The 19,583-nt window shown below is 39.0% G+C and overlaps 2 protein-coding genes across 4 annotated transcripts; one reads left to right on the forward strand and one right to left on the reverse strand.

Annotated features, from left to right (window-relative positions):
• Positions 1-74: 74 nt before the first annotated feature.
• Ankrd37 (ankyrin repeat domain 37) lies at positions 75-3,626 on the reverse strand. The gene is given in 4 exon segments (XM_048330448.1): positions 75-642; positions 1,540-1,631; positions 3,116-3,268; positions 3,444-3,626. Coding segments are annotated over 4 exon segments (474 nt in total). The 5' UTR covers positions 3,471-3,626; the 3' UTR covers positions 75-440.
• On the forward strand, positions 3,481-19,391 carry LOC125339324 (LRP2 binding protein). Of its 3 annotated transcripts, XM_048330444.1 has the most exons (10): positions 3,481-3,532; positions 8,449-8,519; positions 10,037-10,163; positions 11,382-11,494; positions 12,706-12,819; positions 14,599-14,741; positions 14,817-14,922; positions 15,504-15,727; positions 16,661-16,835; positions 18,887-19,391. In XM_048330444.1, the coding sequence occupies exons 2-10, from the start codon at positions 8,490-8,492 to the stop codon at positions 18,950-18,952; spliced, it is 1,098 nt and encodes a 365-aa protein (XP_048186401.1). In that variant the 5' UTR covers positions 3,481-3,532; positions 8,449-8,489; the 3' UTR covers positions 18,953-19,391. The 3 variants fall into 3 exon arrangements, with proteins under 3 accessions (XP_048186401.1, XP_048186400.1, XP_048186402.1); XM_048330443.1 differs by lacking the exon at positions 18,887-19,391 and having other exon boundaries at positions 16,661-17,995; XM_048330445.1 differs by lacking the exons at positions 3,481-3,532; positions 11,382-11,494; positions 18,887-19,391 and having other exon boundaries at positions 8,452-8,519; positions 16,661-17,995.
• The last annotated feature ends 192 nt before the right edge of the window (positions 19,392-19,583 follow it).

Raw genomic sequence — 19,583 nt, forward strand, 5'->3', positions numbered from 1 at the left:
GAGGGAAGGGAGGGAGAGAGAGAGAGATAGAGGGAGGGAGGGAGGGAGGCGACCCTAAAATAGGAGTGTAGTCAAATGGTAGAGCAATTGGCTAACAAGTGTGAAGTCTCAAGTATACCCCAGTACCAGCACTGCCAAATACATATCAACAATTCTAGAAATAAGAGTACTGGTATTTGCTGGGAATGTGGTTTAGTGGTAGAGTGCTTGCCTAGTATGCATGAAGCCCAGGGTTCAATTCCTTAGTAACATACACAAAAAATGCTGGAAGTGGTGGTGTGGCTCAAGTGGCAGAGTGCTAGCCTTAAATAAAAGCAGCTCAGGGAGAGTGCCTAGGCACTGAGTTAAAAAAAAAAATGCTGGTATTTAAATGAAACACTAAATCTATGCCAGAAGAGACATTCTTAAGGGGGAAAGAAGCAGCTATACTTTACTTACCCTCACTTGCGTTTCACATTTGTATTTTCTACACTTTCAAAACATCGCTTCTGTTTGAGTGCTGAAACACAGTAGTCTCTATTGGACTGTTCACTTGATTTTACTGTCTGCATACATTTAATCATTGTAAGAAACTTGGCACATTCTGGAAATCCACATGACCAAGCAATATCTTCTGCTGTTTGCCCATTCTTATTACATAAACTGAATTAGACAAAAGTTATGTTCAATAAAAATTGACATTTGTCCAGCCTTAAAAATATTTCCTCTACAAAACTAACAATTCTGGCTCATCTCAGTTTGGGTGCTGGTTAGTGGAGGCCCCTTATTCAATTTCCAACACATAAGCAAACAGCAAATAGCAGGCCAGGAGGGAGTAGAAAGAATAGAAAAAGGGAAATGAAGAGAAAGGAAGGAGGACAAGGAACAAGAAGGGCATAAAAGAGGTAAAGGGAATTTTTGGTTTTGTACACACTGTTATCACTAGTGGCTAACAGATTTGGCTTAGAGTAAGCATCTCATAGTTTTTAATTAGCATTTTTACTGTTTAATGAATACTGAGTAAAGTTCTATGTGAATGAGTCATCAAATGTTATTGATGAAAACTATAGAACAGGTCTTCCTAAGGGAAAACTGAAGTCGAATGGTGCCATGCCGAACAGAATTGCAGCTCTGATAGCTCAGGATCCATTTTTCACTTGCTCAAGTTGATATTAATAAATCACTTAAGGGGCTGGGGATATAGCCTAGTGGCAAGAGTGCCTGCCTCGGATACACGAGGCCCTAGGTTCGATTCCCCAGCACCACATATACAGAAAACGGCCAGAAGCGGCGCTGTGGCTCAAGTGGCAGAGTGCTAGCCTTGAGCGGGAAGAAGCCAGGGACAGTGCTCAGGCCCTGAGTCCAAGGCCCAGGACTGGCCAAAAATAAATAAATAAATAAATAAATAAATAAGTCACTTAACAGCTTAGATAAACATTTCAATGTTAACAGTAAGATTCCAATTAAGCATTATTTTGTAAACTACATATATATATATTAACTTCAAAAGTTTGATTAGTCCAACAAAACAAAAATTGAAAGCACTGATTTTATACTCACTCAATTCGGGCATCACTGGCAATAAGCAGACTGAGACACTCCAGGTTTCCGGCTTTTGCTGCCTTGTGAAGAGGTGCTTCTCCCCAAACATCCTTTAAAATAAGCATGTTGAAAAAAAAAAAAGAAAGAAAAAAATAAAATAAAATAAGCATGTTGTGGAGTCTCTCACTTAACATGTTCTTGTGGAAGCTGGTGGAGGGAAGTCTAATAGCTATTTGAGGAAAGCAGTTCAAACCATTGTATGGACTAAAATTTTCAATTCAATCTTTTATTTTTGATAAAGTTCCCTTCTGTGCTAATAGCATATTTTTCATTAGTTAAAACATGTACACCAGGGCTGGGGATATGGCCTAGTGGCAAGAGAGCTTGCCTCGTATACATGAGGCCCTGGGTTCGATTCCCCAGCACCACATATACATAAAATGGCCAGAAGTGGCGCTGTGGCTCAAGTGGCAGAGTGCTAGCCTTGAGCAAAAGGAAGCCAGGGACAGTGCTCAGGCCCTGAGTCCAAGGCCCAGGACTGGCCAAAAAAAAAAAAAAATGTACACCTACATCCCTATATATTAATATTTAAGTGAAAGCAAGCACAAATAGCATTTACAAATTAAAATGTCACCATACTTCATTCAGTGTAAAATTCAAACCACCCCAAGAAAATTCTGTAGTAATCTATGATTGTGGGCATGTTATTTCAACTGCTGTGCTGAGACTTGGTGATGTAATAATTACTTCTTTTGAAATAAACCAGTCAACTAGGGGACAGTTCATGGGACAATAAACAGCCGGAACTAGGGGCTGAAATCCCAGCTGTCAAGAGTTTAAGGCCAGCCTGTGCTACCAAAAAGACCCTTGTCAAAATTTAAGAAAAAAACAAAAACCTGTTGACCTATTCTGATCCAGTAGTAACTTACAGCTAAGGGGCATTTGAAATGTGATTGAGATATGCTATAAGAGTAAAATACAGGGGGCTGGGAATGTGGCTTTTTGGTGGAGTGCTTGCTTAGCATGCCTGAAGCCCTGGGTTTGATTCCTGAGTACCACATAAACAGAAAAAGCCAGAAGTGGAACTGTGGCTCAAGTGGTAGAGTGCTAGCCTTGAGCAAAGAAAGTTCAGGGCCAGTGCCTTGTCCCTGAGTTCAAGCCCCAGGACTGGCAAAAAAAAAAATAAAAAAAAAAGAGTAAAATACATACTGGATTGTGAAATGCAGTGTGAGATGAAAATGTAAAATACATTGATTAGATATTGGATAAATTAAAATCATCCCCTAGTTCTGTCTGTTCATTGTCCCATAAACTGTCCCCAAAACAGGGCAAGGGCAATCTTGGGGTCCCCATTGTCGCCCTAGCAAGACCTTGCAGGCATTAGCCGAGGCCTATGGTTTCCCATAGGAAAAGTTTTCTTACAGATATGAGTACTGACAATGTTTAGGTTACTTCTGTGACTTACACGATGATCATACTGGATATCTCTACTAGAGACACGTTTATGGCCGTTGCCCCAGTGAATATTCTGGCAGCTAGAAAGTGGTCTGTTTGTAAGGGAGGGTTTTGCACACAGCAACAGTTACCTAGTTACCTGTTGGTTGAGGTCAGCACCTGATTGCAGCTGCCAGAGAAGAAAGTAAGCCAGCCCGCCACCTGCGGCCAAGTGGACAGGCGATTACTCGTAGGGATCCGGGGGTGCGTTGACGGAAGCCCCCGACTCTAGCAGCTGCTTAAGACCCTCCGCCTGCGGAGAAGAGAACAGACTCAACGCCTCTCTCCATCGCCCGCGTCGACGAAGACCTTCCCTCTGCAAAACCCGTCCTTCTAACCAGGCTGAATTTGCAGATCCCCGCGCTCTGTCCACGGGCGCGGACCTCCGGAAGCCGCGGCCAGCGGGCGGAGAGCGAAGCGGTTCTCACCTCCGGGTTGCCATCTAGCAGCAGCATCTCCCGCCCAGAGCAAATGACCTCACTGTAGTGTGGTGGGAGCACTCGCCGCACACTGGCAGGTAAGCGCGCTCGAGCCGGCCTGGTGGCCAGGGAATTTAAAGGTCCCCGGGTCCCAGCCCTCCCTCGGCAGCCTAACTAATCCACGAACACAGGAACTTTCCCAGCCCCGCGACCAGCGCACGCGCACACACACACTGCCACGTGCAGAAGCGAACCCCCAGTGACTGGCAGAGGGAGGCGGGGCTCGCAGAGCGAATCCGACAGCCGATTGGCCATACCAGGAGACGCCCACTCTGGGGCGGATCCTTGGGGCGGGAGCTCCGGCACGCAGGCGCCTTGGAGGCGGCTGGCGACGTGGATTAAGAGCACGGGTGGTTCGCTGTTCAGCATCCGCCATGAGCATACGCGCTTGCTTGGACACGTACTGCGCTGCGCTGCCAAGTCCTTTACTCCTCTGGAGAAGCCGGAGCCTGGCCAACGGTTTTGGGTTCTGCGAGCTCGCACGTATCCGGGAAAAGAGGAACCCCAAGTAGCTCCCGGCCAGGCCAGGCCAGGCCAGACACGGCCTCTGAACAGCCCCAGCTGGGGGAATGACACCTCTTCCCCACGTTCACAGCCGCCTGTTCCCCCAAGCCCGGGCCGTGATGGTGTATCTGAGCACTCCAGGAATCGGGGATCGGCTTCACCACAAGAATCCCCGGAGGCAGCTGGATTACCCAGCCGGGCCAGGGGGAGGAAGGGGAGATGGGGCCCACCATTATCATGTAGGAGTCCTGCGGGATGCTGCTTGGGGAAACCATAGGTCTAAGTTAATGCCTGCAAGGTTTTGCTAGGGCGACAACAATGGGGACCCCAAGATTGCCCTTGCCCTGTTTTGGGCAGGAAGAGTGGCTCAAGTAGTACAGTACTTGCCTAGCAAATATAAGCTTGAATTCAACTCAGGTGCTAAATTTAACCTACACTATTGCCAAATAAGAAATATAAAATAAAATCTCTCCAGTGTTTGATAAGAAATGAAAAACACCTTGAAGAGTGTTTAATTGTTTCATTATTTTTCCAGGTCATATTGTTCTTTCAATGAAATGTAGAAATTAAAGGAGATATAAAGAGAATATTGACTGAAATAGAAAAAATTGGCAAGATGGCCCTTAAGATTAAACTTTATAGATAAGAGGAGCCAGGTTTCATGTCATTTGGGAAGTTACAGTGTAGTGGGGAGAGCTAAAATGAGCCATAGTACTGATTTGTCAAAGATAACTCATAGCTGTATTAATGTAGATTCAGAAGGATGGATGTAGAAATAAGTATAGGTATGTATGTCTATATGAATCAGAGAGCATACATTTCCTATCTTGCTGACCCTGAGAAACATATTAAATACCTTTTGGGTTCTTTGGGGAGGGGGGTACAAGTACTAGAGTTTGAACTCAGGACCTCACACTTGCTACCTTTCTTGCTCATGTTGCTCTACCACTTGTCACACCTGCAAACTGGCATATTGCTGGTTAATTGAGTATGGAATCTCACAGACATTGCTACCCAAGCTGAGTACCAACGTTTATACTCCAAGTCAAAGCCTCCTGAGTAGCTAGCATTACAGGCATGTGCCACAGGCACCCAGCTTTACCACTTGATTTCTAATACCTTCCTCAAATAAAAGAAACAGAGACCCCTTGTTAATTCTAGGCCAGGAGCAGGGTAGTACAAGACAAGCCTGGCACCTTCTGTAGTTCCAGAAAGTAAGGAAATAGCCGAAAAACAGAAGGATCCAGACATGTCAGAGAGACACAGATCAGCTTAAAAGAGCCCCCAGTGGCCAAAATTGGAACAACTTAAGTACCATTCTACTATTGGATTATCATTTCATAATCTTGACCTCCATGAATCCTTAGTGACATAAACAAGTAAATATATTTGTTTCAGTAGGAGACAAAGGATAACACTTCTTTAGGAAATTCCAAAGGATTCCAAATAATTTATGTACATATTATCCCCTCCAATAGGTTGAGACTAATCTGCCATCTCAACCTCCTAGTGTATACTGTGGGAAGGGGGGAAAAAGGTAAATAATTTTATATGGAGAAATGTGTCCAAAATAACCCTGGACAAGTGAATTTTTTAACATCAATGATAAATTATGTGGTCAGCATGAACCCTTGGTATAATGATGAGCAGGCCAGTTCCCCTCTATGCTAGTCTTTCCCAAGTCTATATATAACTCAAGTTCAGCTAGTCATAAGACATCATATATACCCAGACTGGAGCACACTTTGTACGAAACCTAACACTTCTAAAAAAAAAAGTTTGAGAAACTACAGGCAGACCAGAAGAATGTGATGATGAACTTCAGTGTGGTAATTTGGAAATTTCCATCAGTGTGTGTAACTACAGTGTGTAAAACTACAATAGCACCAGCTCTTCTGTACAGCAAGTTTTTATTCTTTAGAGGAGATAGACAATCACTAAATAATAGATTCCTTTACCTTTGAATGTTGAGTGAAATCCTCACAGGAAAGGACCCAGTAGCTTTAACTGGCCAACAGATTTCCACACATAAGACCAAGTCCAACAAGGTATATGAATCCTGTGCAATTGGCATGAAGATTTTGAACATTACCAATGTTTCCCCCCCTTTGGCTTGTTTTATTTGCTCACAAAATTCAACATAAATCGAAGAAAAGTTTAGTTGGCTCTTTCAGTGAGTGTTTACCACACACAACTTATTTGGTTATAAAAGACCTTGTGGCTAAGTGCTGGCAGCTCTTATCTGTAATCCTAGCTACTCAGAAGGCTGAGATCTGAGGATCACAGTTCAAAGCCACCCTGAGCAGGAATGTCTATGAGACACTTATGTATAATAAACTAGTTAGAAAAATCCAGAAGTATGCCTCTATCAGAAAGAATGACATTGTTCCATTTGTAAGGAAATGGAAGGACTTGGAAAAAGTTATACTAAGTGAAGTGAGCCAGACCCAAAGAAAAATGGACTCTATGGCCTCCCTTATTGGGAATAATTAGTACAGGTTTAGGCAAGTCATAGCAGAGCATCACAAGGCCCAATAGCCATACCCTTATGAATACATAAGATGATGCTAAGTGAAATGAACTCCATGTTATGGAAACAATTGTTATATCACAGTTGTAACTACTTTCAACGTCCTATGTGTATCTGTAGCTTCTATTATTGATGATGTTCTTGTATCACCTTCGTGTGCTTGTACCTACACTATCTCTGTAATCTTATCTGAGTATATTGGAAACCGTGTTTACTGGTATTGGAAGTAGGAAATTCAAAGGGAATACCAAATTTGAGAGACACATGGTAAAAAAAGAGAAACAACTACAAAAGCAATACTTGCAAAACTGTTTGGTGTAAGTGAACTGAACACCTCCGGGGGGGGGGGGGGAAGGGAAAGAGGGGGAAGGAGGGGGGTATGAGGGACAAGGTAGCAAACAGTACAAGAAATGTATCCAATGCCTAACGTATGAAACTGTAACCTCTCTGTACATCAGTTTGATAATAAAAATTTGAATAAAAAAAAATCCAGAAGTGGAGCTGTGACTCAAATGGTACAGTGCTAGCCTTCAGCTAAAGCAGCTCAGGAACAGTGCCCAGGCCCAAAGTTCAAGTCCTAGGACTGGCAAAAACAAAAAGTATCTTCCATGTACTTCTTTTCTCACTGTAGAGAGCAATGTGAATTTGCCCACCCCAAAGGAAGGGAATGGGAACAAATATTTGTGTTTTAAATAAACAAATGGGACTCACTGGAAAGGGGGAAAAATCAAAAATCACTTCCTGATTTAATATCTTTTGAGACATTAGTAATAAATTACTTTTTTATCTTTTAATTACTTATGTAAACGGTATGTATTTTCCCCTTTGATATATGAACACTACTTGCTTGTTTCATGGATACTGGCAGAAAACATGAAACTCTTGAGTCATTGCCAGAAACAAATGACTTTATTGCTCATAGGAAAAGCAGCAGGCAAAGTGTCAGCATAATGTTTGAGCCAATTGTACCCTGGGTCCCACACAGGTGACATGGAGTCCACAATGGAGGCCTGCCCACTCAGTGGGCTGCTTTGTAAGAGAAGAACACTGAGCATGGAGATTCACTGATTTCTTAGAAAAGCAAACCTACTCTTTTGTCTGTATGGATATATTAATTACCTTATTCTTTAAGGTTACTTGGTGCAAACAGACTTGAGAGTAGCCCATGGCAAGAGCACCCAGCACCTTGCATTCTTCATACCCAGCAAGAGTATTCAGGAATGCTGGAGGCAGATCACCTGTGTGCACTTTTAAGTGGCCCTTCTGCAAGAGGGTGAGGCAAGGAACTCATTTGGGACACAGCTACAGAAATGGAACACCTATAACTTGGTTTTAATTGGTAGTCCCAGCATCTGAGGATGGGGCATTAATAAAGAGAGAGGGGGGAAAAAAGATACCATCCGTATCTTCCCCATCTGCCCTTTCTTTCAAAATCATATTACCATTTCAAGCTTGTAGTTTCTATTATCCCATGTTCTAAACTCATAGTATATGCAAATACCTGTCAAGCACAAAATGAAGGTTTTCTGTTAAATCCCAAGATTTGGCAGAAATAAAGACAGAATCATGCTTTTGTCCATTCCTTTTTAGCTCTCATTTCCTCATATTAAAAGTATAGTTTCAGGTTCTTCACCCAGGAGTCCTTCATGTTTAGAAGTACATGTTAGCTTTGCCTCCTATGGGGTGATAGCAATAAGTACACAAGTGTGAGGCCATCCACCCAACCCATTTCCAGCCCTGACGTCAGGTAAGGTATGTGTATCTTTCTCATGATGGATGCCTCAGTTTCCTCCTATGTTAAATAGGCCTCCTCAGAACAGTCCCCATTTCATGAAGTTTTATAGGAATGCTTGTAAAGCAGAAGAAAAAAGAGCAGTATCTGACATCTAGTAGGAGCTCAATAAATTTTTTACTTTCCAGACTCTCATCAACACTTCTTTTAAGTTGCAGCAGCAAACACCATGGACAAGCCTACCACCACAGAAGGCAAGGTAAGCACAACACATTATTGGTTATAATTTATTTCATTGTTGATTCCCTTCCTGTATATGTCAAGTTTGTTTCTTCAGCTTTTTGGATACAGATTAATAAATGGGTTGTTTGCAGTGAAGATAAACATTTCGGTACCCAGTTTCTGAGTAGTATCTGACACTGCAGTATCTGCATCATTCTATTTGAATTGTTTTTCTCCTAAATACCTTATCTAGATTGCTTCATTCTAAAGCTCCTTAGTAATTTCATATTTATTAATGCAACAACATTTTTGGGAAATCATATAATCACATAATTTTGTCTATCTAGGAAGGGAGATATATAGATAGATCCTTTAATTCAAACTACCTAAAAAATTCCAAACTATAGACAAAAAAAAATGTGTCAGAAGTACTGGGGCCCAAGCCCCAAATTCAGGGCCTTGAATTTTCTAGGCAGGCATGCTATTGCTGAGCCATATTTGAGCCCTCTTTTACACTGCTTATTTTTTAGCTAGAGCTTCCCTTCGTGACTAGGTATACACCATCACATCATGCTCAGCTTCTTCCATTGAGTTGGTGGTCTTATTTTCCTGCCCAAGAGGGCCTTGAAGTATAATCCTTCTCTTCTCAGACTCTCAAGCAGCCAGGATTACAAAGCCACTTAATGGTGCCTGGCTAAGAAACGTGTGTGTGTGTGCACGTGGGAATCATGAAGATAGTTCAGTAAATTTTCTTTTTGCTAACATAGCAAATGATCCCCCCTCTCTACATTTCATCTCATTTAATGAGGCAATTAAAACAGTACCCTCTAGTTATATAAACACAGCTTTCCAATCATATGAAGGGTCTCTTGAGCTCTTCCCTTAACCACTAATCAGGAACCTTGAACTGGAATGTGACTCCTTATTGGTGAAAATAAATTGTAACAGTAGAATGCCAAGGAGTAAACAAATAATAAGCATAGCAACAACAGAGTTTGCTATCTCACTACTCTCACCCTAGGCCAACCTGGACTCCTTCATCCCAAATAAGGTGGGCTCTACATTGTTATTAAGCTCTGATTTACCATTCAGCTTACCATTTAACACTGCAGATGGAAGGATAAAACTGAGCAACACAGCTAAAATAAAGTATTTTCCCAGGTAAAATAGACATATGCTTTAAAATGAATTCCTTGAAAGCAATAGGAAGACACCAGTGCACAAGAACTATGCATATGAATAGCATCACTGATTCCCACTGAGAGGCAGCAGTTGTAATAGGTAACATAACTGCAGTGTGTGAACTGAAAGCCAGACAGGACTTGCTAACATGTTTTCTCGTTATCTTCTGTGCAAAAAGACAGGAGCTGATTATGATAGATAGCCTATGTAGGAATAGTCACATCCTTGAGCTGGTGGTTTGGTTGTTCTACTGACAGGTGATGAGAGGAGGATGCTTTTTACAATAGGTACCAACTAGGAATGGAATCTCTCTTTGTGATTTTTTCAGGAGAAACAAATGTCTACCACCTTATTTTTTATTTTTGTTTACAGAATACACACACTGAAAACAAGATGGACCTGACCAGTGAAAAGTTGCCCAAGAATCCTTTCTATGCCTCTATAACTCAGTATGCTGCTAAGCACCAAAAATTCTTCCAATGGAAAAATGATAAACCTGGTATTTAATCTTTCCTTGGACACTATTTTTAATCTCCTGGATATTTAATCTCCCTTAAACAATGTTTATACTGAAATTTCATCATTTATGCTAGAAAAAAGCAAGAAATATATCTTATTGATTTTAAGGAATAGTTGATTTTATAGTTCTAGCTTTTCTGCAAGAATCTGTGAAATTGCTACTTACTCTGGGAGCAAATTATCATTGGCGAAGTCTTCCAGTTTGGTCTTGGTTCTAATATTACTCTCAGGATGTTAAGGACATGCTTCTAGAAAAGAAAGACCACTTCTCACTTTCGTCTAAGAGAGAATACCATGTTTTACTTTGAAAAAAAGGTATTTGATCTGTAACCCCTCTGTACTACACTTTGACAATAAAGAAAAAAGTTTAATTAAAAAAAAGAAAAAAAGTATTTGAAGGTATTGTTTAAATAGTCTGAAGGAAATTAAATCAGAATTGTAAGCCCAATAGCCTCCTCTCCCATAGCTTAGCCTGCTCCTTTCCTAAGCAACAGTCTGCCGATTTAGTGAGGGCAGTAAATAATCAACCTCACCCCATTTACCTTGAGATGGCATTCCTCTGGGGGCAATTATAACCATATAAGGCAACAAGAGCCCCTTAGAGTGACCTTCGGGCCTGGGAAGCTGCAGGACCCCTTACCTACCATTTGGGCAGCAGCCATAAATCCTAGCCCGCCATGATGAAGCCCAAGGTCCCCACCTCCAAGACCACCTAGGTTATATATTTCATCCCAGACAACAGATGGCACTTCTCACTTCTCACTTGTGAGAAGGGGTGCCAGTCCCTTTCCTGACAATAACCTTTCCTTTGTTCTTTTGTACCTGATGTCTGCATGGTTTCTGGCAAGGTCTAATATATTCTAACAAGAATGGTCAGCTTATTTATTTAGAGTAGTTCTAATTAAGCCATAGGTTAAGAATTTAACTCACTCACAGATCAGCTTTACCAAATTGTTAGAGCTCCTATCTGGCAACAAATAGAGGAGTTTGAAAGTATATTTCTTGATTATAATTTTAGTTTTAGGTCCTGTGATAATGCTTTTATTTAGGTCATCCTTTTTCCTTGAACTGAAGAGGCCAGTTTTAGGAATAAAAATTAGAAATAAAGAAATATTAGCAATGTGAGATGAATTCTAATTACTTCAAGAGAAAATATTCACATGGAATGGTTAATGAAATTTTTACCTTTTAAAATCAGATCATTATACCCATGCTATTCTGGTGGATAAAGCATTGCAGCTCTTGAAAGAAAGAATAAGAAGAGGGGATAGTCTGGCATATTTTCTAAGAGGTCAACTATATTTTGAAGAGGTATCTATTTTTCGTTTCTATTCTCTATAATTCTATTGTTAGTGCTTTATTATTGGGGCATAGCTCAGTGATAGCGCACTTGCCTAGCACTGACAAGGTACTGGGTTCAAAATTTAAATATATATATATATATATATATATATATATATACACACACACACACACACACATCAGTGATATTAAATGATCATGTCAAAATTTCAAGTAGACTTCCTTACATCTTTACACTAAGGAAATTCTGTGAAATCAATTATATTATGGCTGTAGCTTTAAGTATGATACAGTGTTAATCATCTAAATGAGATATCTGAATTTTCTTCACTAAGAGCATTCTCACTTAAGATAGTCATTTTGGTACTAGAATCAGTTCCACATAACAAATTAAAAACATAGTTTTATAATTTCTCACAATCGTATTATCTATAAAATATTTTCATATAATAACAATTCAAGGCCCTACCTTTTATCTAGTGCTAAAAGTAGCTTTATGTATTCTTGCATATGTATAGAGGCAATTGCCTTTTTTTCTTCCCCTTCCTGGTACTAGGGCTTGAATTCAGTGCCTAAGCATTGTTCCTTAGCATTCTTTGTTCAAGGTTACCACTCTATCATTTGAACCACAGATCCACTTCTGCCATTTTGGTGTTTAATTTGAGAGAAGAGTCTCACAGATTTTCCTACCAGGCTGGCTTTAACCGTGATTTTCAGATCTCTGCCTCCTGTGTAGCTAGGTGTGAGCCGCCTTAACCTGGCTAAGGTTATTTCCCTTTTTATCTATCCTCTTTGCATAAAAGTGGAAGTAGACCTCAGAAAAGCTATGCAAGATAGAAGCTAGAGTTTAGTATTATAGCTCCAATTCTCCACTGAACTTCAGAGACGATTTGGAAGGAGACTTTAACCCTCATGATTAATTTAATATTTGGACAGTTGTTCACTTATATCCCATTTTCTCACTAATCTTTTGATGATGGCACCTTCACTTATCCTGGAAACAAATACTTATTCATGCTTTAGCATGAGTTTATCCCTCTGAGATGGCGGAACATAATAGCTAAGAGTATGACCTCTTACCTCTGGTGACTGGGTCCAGTATGATTGTGCTGCTGGTTAACTTGTTAACTATTCTTGGGCACAAATAACCTCTTGGTGCCTCAGTTTGGGATAACTTTTGGGCCATTATAAAACAATGAAATGTTTCTTGGGGCTTGCAGGGATGGTATCAAGAAGCATTAGAACAGTTTGAAGAAATTGCAGAGAAAGATCATCAAGCAACTTACCAGCTAGGAGTGATGAATTACGATGGGCTGGGGACCCCTACAAATGCTGTAAGTTGTTGTTTGACTCACAGTGCCTAAGATTTCATTGTCAACAGATTATTTGATAGAATAAAATTATGTTTTAAACCAGGTGTTGGTGGCTCACTCCTGTAATCCTAGCTAGTCAGGAGGCTGAGATCTGAGGATTGGGGTTGAAAGCCAGCTCTACCAGAAAAGCCCATGATATTGTCATCTCTCATTAACCACCAAAAAGTCAAAAGAAAATCCAGAAGTGGAGCTGTGGCTCAAATAGTTGAGGGCTAACCTTGAGCACAAATGCTCAGTGATAGCAACTAGGCTCTGAGTTCAAGCCTCTAGACAGGCACCAAACACAATAAAATTATGCTTTAGTAATATATCCAATTTTATATTTTAGTATTTAAATGTATAGCATCATAAAGTATGTTTATATTATCAATTTACACATGAAACAAAATTGATTCCTCTGGCCCCTTACTGTCTTTTCCATCACCAATTCTATCCCTAACCTTGTAGCTTATCTCCAAAATCCTTCCAGATGCTTACAAAACTGAATTCATATAAAAAATAGTGAACCTGTTTGTACTTGGATATTTATGTTTCTTTTGAATGACTTATCCCAATGCTAGAATAATGCTTAATTTTTTCTGTCCATTCTTTTATACTAGCAATAAAATAGTTATTCTAAGGAATTGGCTCCATATTGAATTTTTTCTCACAAGTTGAACAGACACAGTGAAAAAATATCTATTACAGTTTCTTACTAATTGGATATCATTTGGGGCAGTTTGTCTCTTCTGGAAAATATTAACTCTACCATTGAGAGATCACTTTACTAAAGGCCAGGAAAGGGAAAGAGTTAATCCTTTTCTGAACATAGTTCTCAGAATTAACAGTATAATCTTTGACGTGTTTAAATACTTGCTTAATGTATTTTATTTCTTCTAAATTTAGTAATCTTGGAAGCTGAATTTTTATATACTGGTTAAGTATAAAGGTATCTGTAGCTTTTAGACTTTCTCGAGATATCAGTTTAGAAATAAATACTGAGAAAATTAGATAATCTTGGCTGAAAATTATATTGTCAATTTTCCATACTTTTTTTTTAGTTTGAGTCAATTTTAATTGTCTCTAATTTACCATAGAAATTGTTCCTTTCTCTCAGTACCTGGCATGTTTTTAGATGCTTTATTTTTAAAAAACTGTTTGCAAAACTATATAAACTCGGATACAAATTAGAAAATAAAATGGTTCCAAATTCTACTACCATATACAAATATTTATTATTAACACATAACTTATTGAGTCAAATATTAAAGTCAGTAAAGACACTCAAACTCATTAAGCTTAAAGTTTATCAATCATTTCTTTCTGATGAGGATTGTCCTTCATGGAGGACTGTTTCTGGCTTTAAAACCTTCTAGTACTCTTCACAAATTTGTTGAGTACTTGTTCTACCCCAGCCTGGATTTTAATACACGGTCTTATGCTTACCATGGAGCTGCAATGATAAGCATTATCCACCACACATAGCTTTGTTAGTTGAGATGGGTTCTCAACAACATTCTGCCTGGGCTAGCCTCGAACCACAATCCTAATCTCTACCTACCTTTCAAGTAGCTGGGACTGTAGGCATATGCCCCCACGTCTAGCCTCAAGATGCGCATTCATATGTTCTCTCCTTTAACTCCAGCCCTGAAAATATAGAACAATTATCCCTTTGGCATAGATTTATATTACACATCATGTCAAAATTCAGTTGAAGTAAAATAGAGGAATTTTTTTGTTTGTTCTTTTCCTTTGTGGAAGGAAAAAGGAGTGGAGTGTATGAAGAAAATTCTTGATTCTCCATGCCCCAAAACAAGACACCTAAAATTTGCTGCTGCTTATAACCTTGGAAGAGCTTACTATGAAGGAAGAGGTGTTAAACGATCAGATGAAGAAGCTGAAAGGTGATCTTACCTGAAAACATTTTGTTTTCATGAAATGCTAAGGCAAAGAATAACTTGTCTTGCTTTCTCTTTTAGATTGTGGCTTTTTGCTGCAGACAATGGAAATCCAAAAGCTAGTGTGAAGGCTCAAAGTACCTTAGGACTGTATTATTCAACAAAAGAACCTAAAGAATTAGAGAAGGTAAGATTTTCCCTTTCTTCTACTGATTTGGTCCCTATATCTACTGAAGAAAAGTATGGATGTGAGAATATTGTGAGTGCTATAAAAAGATACACAAAGTATTATTCTATAAATGCTAAGAGGGACAGTCCTGAGATTAAATGAGTATTAAATATATTATTAAAATATGAGTAAAGTAATACTGCCTTAGACTTGAAAAATGATACTAAGAAGTTAAACATACCAAGAATTAAAATGAAAGGTTGTTTGATGTAGAGAGGAAAGAGAAACAGTCACTTTTGTAGGAAATGGGTATTAGTGAGAGGGAATCAGGCTAATGAGGTTAGAAGAGGATACGTGTGGTTGAAATAGATTGTAATAGTTGGTTGCTATGTACAAAAATAGAACAATGAATATTAGGAATGAAGGGAGTAAGGTAGAATGGGGGGGATTAGTTGAAATACGTATATACATGAGTGGAAACATTATAATGACCATCCCCTTTGTATAACTTGTGCATGCTAATAAAATCTTTAACAATTAATTTAAAATAAATGATTTAATTTTAAATTAATTAATGACAACATGGTGCTCTTTCTTAGGCATTTTACTGGCATTCAGAAGCATGTGGCAATGGAAATCTGGAATCTCAGGGTGCACTTGGCCTCATGTACTTTTATGGACAAGGCATCCGCCAGAATACTGAAGCTGCCCTGCACTGCCTACGAGAAGCAGCAGAGCGTGGAAATGTCTATGCCCAAGGGATTTTGGTGGAATATTACTACAAGAAGAAATTTTTTACGAAGTGTGTTACATTTTCCAAAAGGTAACCGTCTTAGTCCATTTTATATTGTTTAAATAGTAAATATATGGATAGCAGCTGTCATATTTGGTAGCACAGTTCTTTGCCATTATTAATGCAGGATTTCAGTGCTTTAGCTGAAACAAACTTCTTAACTTTTTAAAGCATCAATTGCTTCATTTGTAAGAAAATACTTTTATGGCATGAATATAACAATAATGTATATAAAGTACTTAACAGAGAAAACTTTTGTGTGTTGTGTGTGTGGTACTGAGGTTTGATCTCAGGGCTTAGCTGGTGTTCTGCTGCTTGAGCCATATCTTTAGCCCTTTCAACTCTGATTAGTTTTGCCAGGGATAGCCTACAATCTTTCTAGCTGTGATTCCAATTATAGTAGGAGTAAAAGTTGTAGACTGCCATGCTCAGCTTTCTCTGTTGAAATGGGGGCTTGAAAAAACTTTGCTTAGTGGACTGGAATCATGATCCTCTTTATCTCTGCCTCCTGAAATGACAGGCTAGTTAGTGATAGTTAAATGTTTTTGATTTGTCTGTCTTGGTAGGCTCCAAACCAAGATCCCCCAATCTCAATCTCTTAAGTTGCTAGAATTTGAGCACTGACACCAGCTCTCATTGCTCATTTCTAATATATGTGTGCTACTTTCTAGTCTATGTGGCTAGACTCTAGATTTAAAATTTCAATGTTTTTTCAAAAATATGAAAAAAACTCCATTCAGTTTATACACAGCATGATATAAGCTTAAAATGTTAAGCTTTTAAGTGGAAAAGTCTTTGTTTTCAAAAGATTGTTAGGCCTGTGAGTACTCCTAGGAAAGCTCTATTTCGACAACTTGGTTTTCAGAAGGGCAGTGGACACATCAATTTGAGCATGTGTAAACATGGGAATATATAAACCATAACTGACATCCTTCTTAATTTTGAACTTTAATGTCCCATCAGGATTGCCGACTACGATGAGGTTCACGACATCCCCATGATAGCTAAGGTCACAGGCTGTCTCCCCGAATTCATCAACAGAGGCATGGCCCTGGCATGTTTCTATTATGCTCGGTGTCTTCAGCTTGGCTTGGGCATCACCAAAGATGAAGCGACAGCTAAACACTATTACTCCAAAGTAAGCTCTAGAACCAAATACAAATTACCCAATAGAAAGGCTGGGTTTTTATTGACACTTAACTTCATGAATTATTGTTTTTGTCTATGGGAATCATTATGCAGACAGCCTGTCTATAAAGATGTTCTAAGACTTACAGATGGTTTTCACACAACCCCGGTAGGTTACTAGCATAATTTAAAAAGGACAAAAATTAAAACAAAACCCTCAAACCTGTGTCAACCAAAAAATCTTGTACCTGATTTAGATCCATGACATTCAGGAGTGCAAAGTAGCATTATGCCATTAATTTTTGTAAGGCAACTTGTATAGAGCACAAATTGTTGAGCTTGAGCAGAGGAAGAATTTTCTTAGTCTGAGGTCTGACATAATTTAGTGGTTCCTAAACTTGTCTGTGCTGAAGGCTTTATTCTAGAAGCTGTGAAGATCTGGGGACCAGGAGAAAGTGGGGATCAAGCTCTATAATAAATTCTAATGTGCAGGCAAGTTAGGGAACACTAAATAATAACGCTTGGAATTAAAACTTCCCAAGTGCCAACACATATTACCACAGAAATACAGAAACACACCAAAACTAAGTTGACCTGTGGTATATTTATCATTACCCTATTCTTCGGAGAACAAATAATAAATGTTTAACAAGTTGTCTTTATTACTGTTTAGAAAGTCTAAATGGTACCAGTCTTCAAACCAAGTCAAGCTCAGGTTCTACCTATCCTGTGATCCTCACTTTCTAAATAAACAAAGGCAAAAAACATAAGTAAGAAATAGCTTGTAATTTGTCATATACATCTTGAAAAGCAATACAACAGACTACAAAGACAGCCATATTTCCCATATAATACGAGTGATAACAGCCCATAACTTATAGAAGATAACAAGTCATTACTCAGCTATAAGACATCTAGGCAAACAGAGAATATTTCAGAATGAAACATGATAAGGTTCTGATAAGTGTGGGGTCAGAAGCAGTAGAGCCAATAAAGGTGTGTTATAGTAAGGTGACCCACTGACCCTCCGCCACTGTCAGGCTGGGTACCTCTGCCGACTGCTTTGCTTCCACAGCTTCTAAGCATTTTGTAATTCCCAGGACCTTTCCGTGATTCTAAAGTACAGGAAACTTCAGCTGTATGTAAGGCTCTAATTGAGCTGTTTAGAAAACAAAACAACAAGGATAAGAAAACTATTGTTGACGTTACATTTAAAGTCCTAGGTGAATTTCCTTTGGCGTAGGCCATGTGGCTACTGTATATGTTTTTGGTACACTGTGTATTGTATATATGTCTACCTGATCTAGGGAAGGGAAAGAAAAACAGGGTGTAAGATATCACAAGAAATGTACACACTGCCCTATTATGTAACTGTACCCCTTTTGCACAACACCTTGTAAAAAAATTTAATTAATAAACAAATTTTTTTAAAAAATGAAAACAAAAGCTTTCTCCCTAGTGACTTTCTGTCAGTAGGCAACAACCAAGCAAATAGCTGGTGACTGTTTTCAGCACAGAACAACTTCTGCCAAGAATAGGATTTGTACCAGATAATCGCTGACATCAGTGGAGTACATGAAATACTTGATAGAAATCCTATCACTCTTTAAAATAAAACTGCATTTGAAAATAATAGATTTTGCCATTCAATGAGATATAACAGCCTTGAGGCAAAATGTAAGCACACTATTTTACTTATATACTCTTCAAGACAAAAAACTCTTTATCAAGCTTGAATTACCATTCTTGCTCTTGATCAAGTTTTATCTCTTTCAAATGGTATTTTGACTATAACCTGCTTCACATAGGTAATTTGAAAGCTCCTATATTGAGTAGGAAGTCAGATAGAAAATGAGCAATTCCTTGAGGGAGGGGACATAGCTCAGAGGTAGAGTACTTGCCTAGCATGAAGGTTCTAGGTTCAATCCTTGGCATTACACCACCCTCCACTATTTTACTGTATTATTCTTAAAACAACATAAAAAAGCAGAATTAAAAAGAAATAAAAGGACACAAGTTAGAATATATCTAAATAACTCTCTTCTCTCTTTGCTTTTAAAGGCTTGTCATCTGAATCCTGCATTGGCAGATAAACTTCATGCTTTACTTATTTGTCAAAGAATTTAGACTACAATGAATTTCAACCTAGACCATCATTCTAACACCATATAATGGGTGCATTTTCATAGCAGCTATTTTTGTTATTTTCTGCATCCCAAGTTATACTGTTTTGGGTATTTGACAGATGATATGTTTGTTACCTTCATTCTTGAATTTGTACGCTATAATTCTTGCAACTTGAAACTTAGCCACAGAATCATTTCTGGAAAAGTCCTAAGGGGCCTAGATGGTATTAAATTTGAAACCATTCCATAAAGTATCTTTTTGCTTTCCTAACTACAGAGTGTCTAGAATGACTCAGTGCGGTTTCAGTTTAATAAGTTCTGAAACAGAAACACTGAAAGTGTTCATTTAAAAGTTGAATTCTGGGGCTGGGGATATAGCCTAGCGGCAAGAGTGCCTGCCTCGGTATACCCGAGGCCCTAGGTTCGATTCCCCAGCACCACATATACAGAAAACAGCCAGAAGTGGCGCTGTGGCTCAAGTGGCAGAGTGCTAGCCTTGAGCGGGAAGAAGCCAGGGACAGTGCTTAGGCCCTGAGTCCAAGGCCCAGGACTGGCCAAAAAAAAAAAAAAAAGTTGAATTCTTTACATTTTCTCTGGCGCTTATTTGAATGTCCATTTTTTTTATTTCAGTC

This window comes from Perognathus longimembris, chromosome 21 (assembly GCF_023159225.1).
Source record: "Perognathus longimembris pacificus isolate PPM17 chromosome 21, ASM2315922v1, whole genome shotgun sequence".
Lineage (NCBI taxonomy): Eukaryota > Metazoa > Chordata > Mammalia > Rodentia > Heteromyidae > Perognathus > Perognathus longimembris.